At 44.5% G+C, this 12,333-nt stretch overlaps 1 protein-coding gene across 1 annotated transcript; it reads right to left on the reverse strand.

Moving 5' to 3' along the window:
- Positions 1 to 5,847: 5,847 nt before the first annotated feature.
- LOC120026258 (F-box only protein 15-like) lies at positions 5,848 to 10,902 on the reverse strand. The gene is made up of 12 exons (XM_038971082.1): positions 10,579 to 10,902; positions 10,270 to 10,428; positions 10,001 to 10,105; positions 9,825 to 9,897; positions 9,524 to 9,690; positions 9,106 to 9,306; positions 8,903 to 9,032; positions 8,699 to 8,781; positions 8,382 to 8,527; positions 8,152 to 8,276; positions 7,342 to 7,497; positions 5,848 to 7,071 (listed from the first exon to the last, which is right to left on the reverse strand). Exons 1-12 carry the CDS (start codon positions 10,722 to 10,724, stop codon positions 6,961 to 6,963), a joined length of 1,602 nt encoding a protein of 533 aa, XP_038827010.1. The 5' UTR covers positions 10,725 to 10,902; the 3' UTR covers positions 5,848 to 6,960.
- Between the last annotated feature and the right edge of the window lie 1,431 nt (positions 10,903 to 12,333).

Genomic DNA, 12,333 nt, shown 5'->3' on the forward strand with positions numbered 1-12,333 from the left:
GCTTGGTATGGCAACAGCTCTGAATCCGAACGCAAGAAGCTACAGTGGGTAGTGTGGGCCGGACACCTAAAATTGTCAAAGACTCCAACCACACAAGTCATAGTCTGTTCTCTCTGCTACCACATGGCAAACGGTACAGGAGAACCAAGTCTGGGACCAAAAGGCTCCTGAACAGCTTCTACCCAAAAGCCATTAGACTGCTGAACAGTTTATTAAATGGCTACCCAAACCTCCTGCTTTTCACCAAATCCATTCCTATCGACATTTGACTCTCGGGTGCACGACATGAAGTACCAGTCAAAAGTGTGGACACACCTACACCAGGGTTTTTCTTTATTTTTACTATTTTCTACATTGTAGAATAATAGTGAAGACATCAACAATATGAAATAACACATATGGAATCATGTAGTAACCAAAAAAGTATTAAACAAATCAAAATATATGTTCTTGTGGGAGACCAGGGGGTTTGGTCAAGACGTTTACACAGATCAGACACGGACAGAGTATGATTAGCTCGGTTTCAAGGGTGTTTATTAAATAATAAATCAAAAGAAAAGGATAGGTCTTCACCATGAGTCCCTCTCCGGGATACCGTCTTCTGGGCTCCGGGGTCTTGCTGTATCCTGTCGGGCACACAAACGTCTTAGCTCGGGCACCGTCTCCAACTACACGGAAGTCACCTTACTTCCCCCAGTCCTCCTCTGTGTGCTGCCCTTCTGGCAGCTTTATGGGGCTTGTACAGCTGGTGAGCAATCAGCCCTTGATTACTCACCAACTCCCCAATCAGCCCCAATTAGTCCTGGGCGGAGAGCCCGTCGAGACCTGGCATGTTCAGCAGATGGAGCCATCACCTCGTGATGTATACTCCGTCTGTCACCAGGCCTCGACGAGTCTCCCCCTGGTGGCTGACCTACTGTACGCCACAGTTATATTTGAGAATCTAGCAACCCTTTGCCTTGATGACAGCTTTGCACACTCTTGGCATTCTCTCAACCAGCTTCATGGGGTAGTCACCTGGAATGCATTTCAATTAACAGGTCTGCCTTGTTAAAAGTTAATTTGTGGAATTTCTTTCCTTCTTAATGCGTTTGAGCCAATCAGTTGTGTTGTTACTTGGTAGGGGTAGTATACAGAAGATAGCCCTATTTGTTAAAAGAACAAGTCCATATCATGGCAAGAAAAGCTCAAATAAGCAAAGAGAAACGACAGTCCATCATTACTTTAAGACATGAAGGTCAGTCAATCCCGGAAAATTTTGGTCGCAAAGACCATCAAGCGCTATGATGAAATTGGCTCTCATGAGGACCGCCACAGGAAAGGAAGACCCAGAGTAACCTCTGCTGCAGAGGATATGTTCATTAGAGTTACAAGCCTCAGAAATTGTAGCCCAAATAAATGCTTCACAGAGTTCAAGTAACAGACACATCTCAACATCAACTGTTCAGAGGAGACTGTGTGAATCCGGCCTTCATGGTTGAATTTCTGCAAAGAAACCACTACTAAAGGACACCAATAATAAGAAGAGACTTGTGGGGCCAAGAAACATGAGCAATGGACATTAGACTGGTGGAAATCTGTCTTTTGGTCTGATGAGTCCAAATTTGAGATTTTTGGTTCCAACCACAGTATCTTTGTGATACGCAGAGCTGGTGAACGGATGATCTCCGCATGTGTGGGTCCCACTGTGAAGCATAGAGGAGACTGTGATGGTTTGGGGGTGCTGGTGTTGGTGATTTATTTAGAATTCAAGGCACACTTAACCAGCATGGCTACCACAGCATTTTGCAGCGATACGCCATCCCATCTGGTTTGCGTTTAGTGGGACTATAATTTGTTTTTCAACAGGACAATGACCCAACACACCTCCAGGCTGTGTAAGGACTATTTGACCAAGAAGGAGAGTGATGGAGTGCTTTATCAGATGACCTGGCCTCCACAATCACCCGACCTCAACCCAATTAAGATGGTTTGGGATGAGTTGGACCGCAGAGTGAAGGAAAAGCAGCCAACAAGTGCTCAGCATATGTGGGAACTCCTTCAATACTGGTGGAAAAGCATTACAGCTGAAGCTGGTTGAGAGAATACCAAGAGTGTGCAAAGCTGTCATCAATGCAAAGGGTGGCTACTTTGAAGAATCTAAAATCTTAAATATATTTTGATTTGTTTAACACTTTTTTGGTTACTACATGATTCCATATGTGTTATTTCATCATTTTGATGTCTTCACTATTATTCTACAATTTAGAAAATAGTAAAAATAAAGAAAAACCCTTGAATCTCTATACTGTAAATTTGATTGACTTAAGCCTAATTGCTCCAGGATCGCCATTGATAAAGGCTGAATCTGGCCGTAACCACACTCTCCGAGGGTGTCTCAGGGGATGTTGAGATATGCCAAAAATACATTTCCAATTGACACATGAGTATAATACACACTTGTGCATCTGTTAATTAGGACAAATATAAGCACCCACCAAACTATTATTATTATGTACTCCTTTTTGCCTAAGCAAGCAAGTCTCAAATATTATACAAATGGCCTAAAATATGTCTATACTGCATTTAATCTTAACCCAGTCTTGTTAAAAAATGTCAGGCCCTCACTTGATGTGGTAAACTGAACATCATTGCGTGTAAGATATTAATTGAAATGCCATGCAGCCTCCCATGATGGCACCCTGCAGGGGCAGTGGAGAGATTATGAGATGGGCATTTTTAGGACCTAACGGAGGTGAGGATACGGCTCATCGACGCTGTGTCATCTCTGGATCCACACCAAGACTGTGGCTGAATGCCTGGCTGGCTGAGACAACATCAACTTTGCAGTAAACCTGCAATGTTTAATGAGCCAATATTATTGTCAGGCTTGTCCTGTCCTCCTCTCGTCTCTTTGACTCCCTCTCTGTTTGGACTGAGTGGCAGAGGGTGTCCCAGACTCCCAGTGTCCTGTGGTTTGATGGTCACTTGGTTGTTTGTCTGTGCAACTACACCTGTGTCAACACTCATTAATGACTGAAATAAAGGGAACATGGCTGCCAAGCTGATGCTGTCCTGATTCAGCGCAACCTGCTTTTAAATGGTAGGTGACATGGGTGCAAAGGTAGCAGCTTTATGCAGGGACAGACTCATTTCCAAATAAACATCCCATCCCTGACAGTGCCAGCGGATTCAAATAAATATGTGTCTTAGAGAAATTAAAGTGCCTGTGGACAGCTATAAAGAAGGGGAACCTATGTAGCCCAATTGTTTCATGTGTAATCCATCCTGGACCATAGTGTGTATATGTTTAACATTGTTAAAATACCTTTTACCACAAGCCAAACTTTAAATTAGGAGCATTATTTTGTGATGCAGTGTTAGGAGGGAGTTTTGTCTCTCTACCATTATTAAAGCTTCAGCAACGTGCATATTGGCAGTGGTAGCCATCTGGGAATAGTTCCAGGTCTTAGCTGTGCCATTCAAGACATGCAAACATGCTCTTACGGCTGCTATTAATGGAAGGAACCCTGTTGAGTGGTGGTCTGGTCACTGGTGTTGTTGGCCTGGATAAACTAGCTAAACAGTATAGGTGGCTGAAAGGTTGAATGGTCATCTAAAATGGATCAACCATGTTCAACCCTAATTACCGACAGGAAGCTGGATGGATGTCCAGCTATTCAGACTAATCAGCAGAGAAGTATGAGTCCCTAATAAGGTGATTGGTAGGAGGAGCTTAGTGGGGATGAAAGAGAGGCTGAAAAAATACGTAATCCTGTGGGAAAAAAACTGCAAATGATGTGTTTGGGGTTGTTACTCACCGTGTGTGCTCTCCCAATTCTCCCCTCTGTTCTTGCTCTGAAATTAGAATAGATTCTTTTCTCTTCGGTCCTAAAATGAACACTTTAATAATCAATGGTTCAGGAAGCATTGCCTCGCATTAACCCTACGATTTCCCCTCGCTCAAAAAGATTTTGGATCCTTTTCCTGATAATTCCAATCTAGGTGAAACATGAAAAGAACATCCATGAATGATCTGTAAGGACCCAGGTCACTGGATGATTGGTGGCTCTGTTAACCTTTGCTGACACTAATCCTGTTCTGAGATTGACATTAAAAGCCACTGTGCAGGTGTGTCTTAATCATAGAGATAGAGGACTCATCTTTATACCTGTGCCATTATAGCATCTGTGACAGCAGATGCTATAAAAATCCCCACCCAGTTGACTACTATGACTACTCTAAAATGGTGGAAGCCCTCAATGGCGCTGCCCATGCTAAAACAGCCTTTTGTCCTCTAGAGACAAATATCATTCTCTATGGTATTAATCTGTCTTCAACCTCTCTACTACTTTCCATTAGTTGAATGATGAGATGGACTTCACTGTATCCATCAAATCTGAGTTGAGAGATTAGTGTAAATCAGATATGCCCGGTACAGTGATGTAGGCTATAGGAAATCTCATGACTTATCATTAGCTCATACAAGTTTTTAAGATAGTAAGAACCATGAAAACATTTCTGAAGCCCTGTATATTGTTGTTATCATGGCCTCCACACAACCTCTAGAGAAAGCTAGATCATACTCTTGAGCTGCCTATATGGACTGACTGACAATACTGCAGGTTATGTCCAGCAGTCAGTGCTTATAGGCAGCTCAAGAATATGGTCCAGAGTTTGTGAGGTAGCTCTGGGAGCTCTCCAGAGCCGCAGTGATGGGAGGCATTGCCCCGTGGCTAGCCCACTGTGAACAGCACAGACAAAGATGAATGGCTGGTGCCAGGCTGAGCCTCATCACAGGATGACAAATGAAAGTGGCTCTCAGAGCATGGCCACCATACACATCACTCCGCAGGAGACTGGGATGAGTTACAGGCCAAGTGGAATTTTTTACATTTCCATTTTAGTCATTTAGCAGACGGTCTTATCCAGAGCGACTTACAGGAGCAATTAGGTTTACGTGCATTGCTCAAGGGCACATCAACATATTTTTTTACCTAGTCAGCTCGGGGATTCGAACCAGCAACCTTTTGGGTACTGGCCCAACACTCTTAACCGCTAGAGTACCTGTCCTCCAACCGGTATCTGCTCTCACAGACTAATGAAGGGGAGGCCACAGTCCTGACTCTTGCTACATCCTGCAGGGTTGAAATGTAAAAGGGTATTGGTATTCCATGTGATCTCAATTTTTTATTTGACTATTTCTCACCTGTGCTGACTTAGGGATATGTGCTTTTTTATAGCATCACTTGTAATGGCATCAACTCAGGACTCTAACACACATACGAACACACACAAACGCAAACACACGGTATATACTCAAGAGCCAGTTTATTAGGTACACCACCCATCACAAAAATGGAGTGGAAAAACATTGTCTGGTCCGATGAATCCCGGTTCCTATTGCGCCAAGCTGATGGCAGAGTCAGGATTTGGCGTAAGCAGCATGGGTCCATGGCCCAAACGTGCCTGGTGTCTATGGTACAGGCTGGTGGCAGTGGTGTAATGGTGTGGGGAAAGTTGTCCTGGCACATGTTAGATCCCTTGATAGCAATTGAGGAATGTTTCAATGCCCTGAAGAATTCAATGTGTTCTGGAGGCAAAGGGGAGTGTGACCGGGTACTAGATGGGTATACCTAATAAACTGGCTACTACCTATGTCGGTAAAGCTTCTTTAAACAGGAACACATTCTCAAGACAAAAGTAAGCAGTCAAAAGAACTGTGAGGGATTTAAACACATCTACCTGATCTGTATAATCTTTATCTTTTGTAGTGATCTCTGCTGTCTGTTGAGGGGTCAGCACTATTAGGACCTGTGAAATATAATTATCTGAAAAGGTCACCCGAAGACGGATGCTTGGAGAGGTCAGTCGTTGAGAATTTTAAACATCCGATGGCCCCAGGGCCCTAGGGAGCGTTACAACTCACTCAGGATCCGGAGAAGGCGGCGGGGTGGGACCAGGATGCTGTGATGTATGAGTGTAATCTCCACTCTCTCACTTTTTCTCTCTTTCGTTTTCTGGTTCAGAACATACACAGGGCTCCTGTGCCAAATACTGAAGCATCGACTCAATGAACCAAAGCAGTGAATCGCAGCAGTTCTTTCCACTCAATCAATAACTCTTTACTGTAACTAGCTACTGTATTGAACAATATTTGTATAAATGATGGCTTGGATATGTTTTTGCCATTTGGAGTCAGTATGTAGAAATAATTATATTGATGCTTTGACAGTTGGCATCAGCAATTGTCCTGATTAGGTTCTAACAGTGAGGCAATATACACAATAAGTCTTCGCTCGGCTTAGAAAAAAAAAGCAATCGTGGCCAGAGCTGTGAGGGAGCACTTGCGTTTTGCTGGGACTGAAAATAGTGCTATTGGGGATAAAGATCACTGCTGCCATCCTGAGAATGTAAAGCGTAATACAGTAGAACACAGGCTGATCCCTCCAGTTTCACTTAGCTTGCACTATGGCGGAGTAAAAAATACCACCGAAATATATAAATCAGAATATTTATCTGGAATCAGATTGTCCATCTGTAACAGAAAGTTTACAAACCCAAAATAGTTGAACTCTGTTAACACATTTCACATGTAGTATGCTCTTTATAATATGGCGAGACATACTTCAAAAAAGTAGGATTACATTTTACCAATGTGTACTAATGATTCACAAAACAATGCATAAAACTATATAAATATACAGAAATAATGAAAACTGGCCGGGGCAAACCCTCAAACTTGAACTACTTCAAACAAAACACAACTAAACCACGTCATCAATTGACATACTGTATACAGGCTCAACACTTTACTTCAAGCTTCTATCATAAGGCCTATATTATACTGCATAACAACAACATAACAGATGTCATAAACAGTTGTCAGCTGTCATGACTGTTTATGTCACCACTTTGTCATCATTATGAAGGCCTTAGGTTAGAGGCTTGTAGTACAGTGCCACACCTCTACATGCAGCGTCAGTAGGCTCTCCCAAAGTGCTTGTTGACTTTGGCCGTGGCGATGAAGACTACCAGATTGATGAGGAAGTACTGTCTTTGCTCTTCCAGCCACACAAGGTCCATCCTCACCTACAATAATAAAGAATTCATACATTACTGTTATTGTAATGAAAAAAAATCAGATGTCCACTCACTGGTTGCTGCTCCCCATATGTGATCATTTACTTACATTAAAAGTTATGGGTGATAATGTAAAATGTAAATATATACAGTACAGATACAATGTTTCCAATGACATGGTCCTTGTCAAATAAACCAACCCAACAAAAAACAAGTTGGCACAGCTCTGCTCAAAAGTAATCTATCCTCTGACGTGTGAGTCATGTGGGGTTGGTTTACCTTGCCTTCTGCATCCTGGTACTTGATCAGGAAGTGCTGACCCTCGTAGTCGTTGGAGGGCTCCTTACTGTTCAGTGCCATAGACACAGGTGTGCTGACACACCAGAAGGGGTTCTGGTACTCATCCATCAGGGTCAGGCTCATCATGCAGCAGTTCTACACAGACAGAGACAGAGAGAGAAATAGAAGTAGAGAGAGACATAAACCATGTTTCCAAATCAAATCCATTTTTATTTGTCACATGCGTCCTAAACAACAGGTGTAGCCTAACAGTGAAACGCTTACTTACGGGCCCTTTCCGACAATGCAAAGACAAAAAACAGCTGTGATGGAAACAGGAAGTTTCGATACAATTTTATAAATGCAGACAGATAATTTGTTCGTTCGACATGATGGGTAGGCTGTGCCTACACGGTCTGTATCTGTGATCTGTTGGCTAGAGCGCACGTGCCAAGACCAGAGTAGGCACATTTATTATTTAACCAACAGTGTGACATTTTTTTTTTGTCTGCACTACATCACACACTCATTTTCATCCACAACAAGTCAGTTTGGTGGAAACAGCACTGGTGGGAAAATGCACATATTTTCTTTATGCAGATTTTACAATATTCGCATGAAAATCTGTCGCCAATTGAATGGAAAGCTAGCGAGAGAGAGAAATAGAGAGGTAAATAGACAGAGAGAGAGAGGGAGCGCCAAAGTCTATATGTTAGCTGTTCTGTTATTACAATGACCCCATCATGTAGCCCTGGTGGTTCCAGTAAAGTGTAACCTAAACCAGTCAGAGTCAGTGTTCCCCTACAGTACCTCCACGGTGCCCTCTAGAGCCTCACACTTCCAGGGCAGGCTGATCCTGCCAGAGAGAGGGGTGTGCTGGGACAGGCTTCCCCTGTTGATGACATTCAGCTGGATGAAACCACCATGGACCTGACCTGGACAACCACAACACACAACCAAAGTCAACTCCAGACTGCTGTATCGTACAGCGGCCCAACATGGTTCTGAAAGAGAAACCTCCTAGCTACTGGTTTCATTACTTTTGCTACAGTAGAGTTGAGAGAAGTGGCCGGCCATGATCTGGGTCACAGTGTTGTGTAGTATAATGCGGAGCGTGTAACCATGGAGGCCGCAGTCAGGGTCCGCGTCGTCGAAAGGAGGCTTGTTCTCTGGCATGGAATAGGGGCTGGGAATGAGAGAGAGAGAGAGAGATAGAGAGAGAGAGAACATGAATGACTGAATGATTTAGTTTTTTAATTGAATGCAACATCCTTTTCTGCTGAAATATAAAAAACTGAATCCAGTCAAGCCAATTTGTTCAATCCTAGCCTATTCCGGAGTCAGGGGCGCTGCATACCACATCGAGGTGCCCAGGAGACTCCTCTCCACCAGCCTGTGGTAGTGGAAGCTGGCCATCACAAAGGCAATGGACCACCGACCCTGTGGAATGACACAGGGAAATCCCAAATATTATACACTTTTTATCAGCAAACAAACTAACTCATCAGCACACTGTGGGTTAGCCCATCAATTTTCTAATGATGTGATTTAGATGACATACCCTCCAGACGCCAATGACGATGCTAGGCGAAAAGAGTACCAGGGTGACTAGTTGGTCTCTACCGATGACCTGGCCACTCTTAGAGATGGTGTCCCTGTCAAACTTAGCCATCAGAGACCGCCAGCCAGGCCTGAGGGGAGAAGAGGGGAGCAGGCATTTCACTCAGAGGCAAGAAGAGACAAAAGAGAAAGAGAGACACTCACTTATTGATGTTAGGGGAGCTGAGAGCTTGTCTTTTGACACCATCTAGCTGTAAGGTAGAGAGCTGGTGGAAGGAGGGCCAGCGCCCGCTGCTCCAGCAAACCGTCACGGACGAGTCAGAGAAGTAGGCACGGCTCTGCTCAAACGTCCCCTCCAACCCCCACTTGTCAGACACTGTGATCTCCCAGGTCACACGCTGGCTCCTGAGGCAGGGGAGAGGAGAACAAAATGCATTAAAGTAACTATGTAAACATAGTTGCGGACAATTTAATTGACTCTGGCCCAGTGACTAGGTTCTGACAATATTACAGTAGCATTGGAGCCTCTGTATGTGTGCGCCTTATAAATGGCATGTTTTATACATGGGCCTGAACAACAGAGGCAGTACAACTTTAGCACTAACTGCAGAAACTGTTTAACCTGAGGATTCTTTCAGTCTGACTGGGCAAGCCTGTGAAAGGGTTGATGTCTCTCAACTCCTTCCTCCACTTGGTCTCATTGAAGCCAGCCATGGTCCTGAAGTACAGTCTTCTCCAATAGCCCTCTGGTCTCTCCTGGACCACCACCGCACTCAGCTTATCCAGCACCTGGTGGAGGAAAACACAATAATAATAATAATAATACAAAAAGTACTGTGCATACAAGCACATAATGCTCATAAAAAAATGTCCCTGGTGTGATAAGTAAAAAGGAGTGTTATGAAATATGAATTGCACTGAACCTCGTCCAAACGCTTGGGCCTCCACTTCTTACTGTGTCCATACTCTGCAGAATACATCTTGTGCCACATTCCACTGCAAGAAAATACTGTGGGTCAAAATTGATCACGTAAAACCAGTCTGTAAGACTGTAGGGAGGAAGAATAGCCTACAATGTGACCAGTACTTCACTCCTTACTTGTTGTGGGCCATCTCATAGAATCGCTTGTTGATGAAGCCGATGGAGAAGAGAGAGAGGGCATCCAGGTACGACAGGATCTTCAGAAGGATCTCCGGTGGCATCCTAATAAAACACCAATTAGACATGATTAAAACGTTTATTGGAATGCGTGATCTTTCCCATCTAGTGCAAACACAATCGAGTAATCAGATTGCAGGGCATAGAACCAATAACATATGCAACCCCTTTATCAGTGTCAAGTGGGTTCCACAGCAACCCACTTTTACCTCTCTATGTGATTCGGTGTGCACTCAGCTGGCTTGCCAGCATGTCCAGTAGACTTTGTAGGTACCCTTGGCAGTGGTCCAACTGGCTGACAGGGTACAGTAGCCTTTGCCGCCTTCTTTTTCCTCTTCTTCTTTTGTGGCAGTGTTGGTGGTTCCACACTTGTAGTCGAGCATAGAGAAAGACAGAGATGCAACACAATTTTGCAGTCAACAAAAGTCAGTGGCTAGCTGAAGTTAGTCAGCTACAAACCAGCTTATTGGTTTGTGCACACTATGCAACAGGAGTTGATGACATCCCACAACTCATACCTTTGAGTGCCCGGGGAAAATCCAGTCATTTTCTCGCAGAGTCTGCTATTCTCTTTGCCTGTCGGTCCTCGACCCTCTGTTAGCGGGGCATTCTTCAACAAACCCTCTCTGAAACTGCGGAAAAGTTGTCCGCGGCCAATAGCCATAGCTAGCTAGCTAGTTACCTACAACAGGAGAAGCTACATATGCTGTCAAGTTCAAATTGTGAGAAAGCTATGTCTAACTAGGCACACTTTGCAAACCTGTAATGACACTATTCAAACAAACCCTCTGCCTTCAAGTCTGGAAAAGCACGCAGAGTTGCCATTTCTTCGTTCTCCTAACACGTGAGTGTTTGTTATTGTTGTTATCAAATTTAAATAGTCCCTTTTCACGTTTGATAAGGTCTGCAAATGGTGAAGTAAAGATCACTGCTGCCATCCAGAGGATATAAAGTGTAATAGCACGGATTGAAGGTGATCCCTTCAGTAGGTCTTCCCTTTCATCTGTGGTAGCTAGGCTATGCTGCAAAATCCATATTTAGTTATGTTATTAGTAGTAGTAGTTTTAATTCATGCAATATAGACTAGAAATCATTTATCATTCAGGTCATTGAGATATAAAAGGGAAATCACGAACATGCCTAATGAGTCCACTGGTCCCACTCACACAGAAGTACCCTACGCCTTGACCTCTTTCTCCCCTCTCTCTCCAGATGAAATCCTGTTACTAGTGAGATCCGGCTGCCCGACAAGCTGCCCGCTCGACCCCATCCCCTCCTCCCTTTTCCAGACCATCTCTGGAGACCTTCTCCCATTCCTCACTTCCCTTATCAACTCATCCTTGACCACTGGCTGCGTCCCTTCTGACTTCAATATGGCCAAAGTTTCTCCCCTCCTCAAGAAATCAACACTCAACCCCTCTGACGTCAAAAACTACAGACCGGTATCCCTTCTTTCTTTTCCTTCCAAAATACTTACGTGTGCTGTCTCTTCTTGACCCTAACCAGTCAGGCTTCAAGACGGGTCACTCAACTGAGACTGCTCTCCTCTGTGTCACGGAGGCTCTCCGCACTGCCATAGCTGACTCTCTTTCTTCTGTTCTCATCCTCCTAGATCTATCCGCTGCCTTTGACACGTGAACCATCAGATCCTCCTCTCCACCCTCTCAGGGCTGGGTGTCTCAGGCTCTGCACACTCTTGGATTGCATCCTACCTGGCAGGACACTCCTACTAGGTGATGTGGGCAGGATCTGTATCTGCACCATGTACGGTTCTGGGCCCTCTCCTCTTCTTACTATACACCAAGTCACTCAGCTCTGTCATATCCTCACATGGTCTCTCCTATCATCGCTATGCGGATGACACTCAACTACTTTTCTCCTTCCCACCTTCTGACACCAAGGTGGCGACACGCATTTCTGCGTGCCTGGCAGACTGTGCTTGGATGTTGGCTCTCCACCTCAAGCTCAACCTCGACAAGACAGAGCTGTTCTTTCTCCACTTGGTGTTAAATCTTCCCAAGTTCTCCCATGTCACCCCACTCCTCCGCACACTCCACTGGCTTCCAGTCGAAGCTCACATCCACTACAAGACCATGGTACTTGCCTATGGAGCAGCAAGAGAAACTGCCCCTCCCTACCTTCAGGCTATGCTCAAACCTTATACCCCAACTCGAGTACTCCATTCTGCCACCTCTGGTCTCTTGGCCCTCCCACCCATGCTGGAGGGCAGCTTCCTCTCAGCCCAGTCAAAGTGCCTCTTTGTCCTGGCACCC

Source organism: Salvelinus namaycush, chromosome 31 (assembly GCF_016432855.1).
Source record: "Salvelinus namaycush isolate Seneca chromosome 31, SaNama_1.0, whole genome shotgun sequence".
Lineage (NCBI taxonomy): Eukaryota > Metazoa > Chordata > Actinopteri > Salmoniformes > Salmonidae > Salvelinus > Salvelinus namaycush.

Excerpts from the sequence above, each read along its gene's own strand:
- LOC120026258 (XM_038971082.1), bottom strand. The coding sequence starts at position 10,724 with ATGGCTATTGGCCGCGGACAACTTTTCCGCAGTTTCAGAGAGGGTTTG. Across the intron at positions 9,307-9,523 it reads CAGACTGAAAGAATCCTCAG|GAGCCAGCGTGTGACCTGGG; the intron begins GTTAAACAGTTT and ends CCCCTGCCTCAG. Across the intron at positions 8,782-8,902 it reads TCGTCATTGGCGTCTGGAGG|GGTCGGTGGTCCATTGCCTT; the intron begins GTATGTCATCTA and ends GTCATTCCACAG.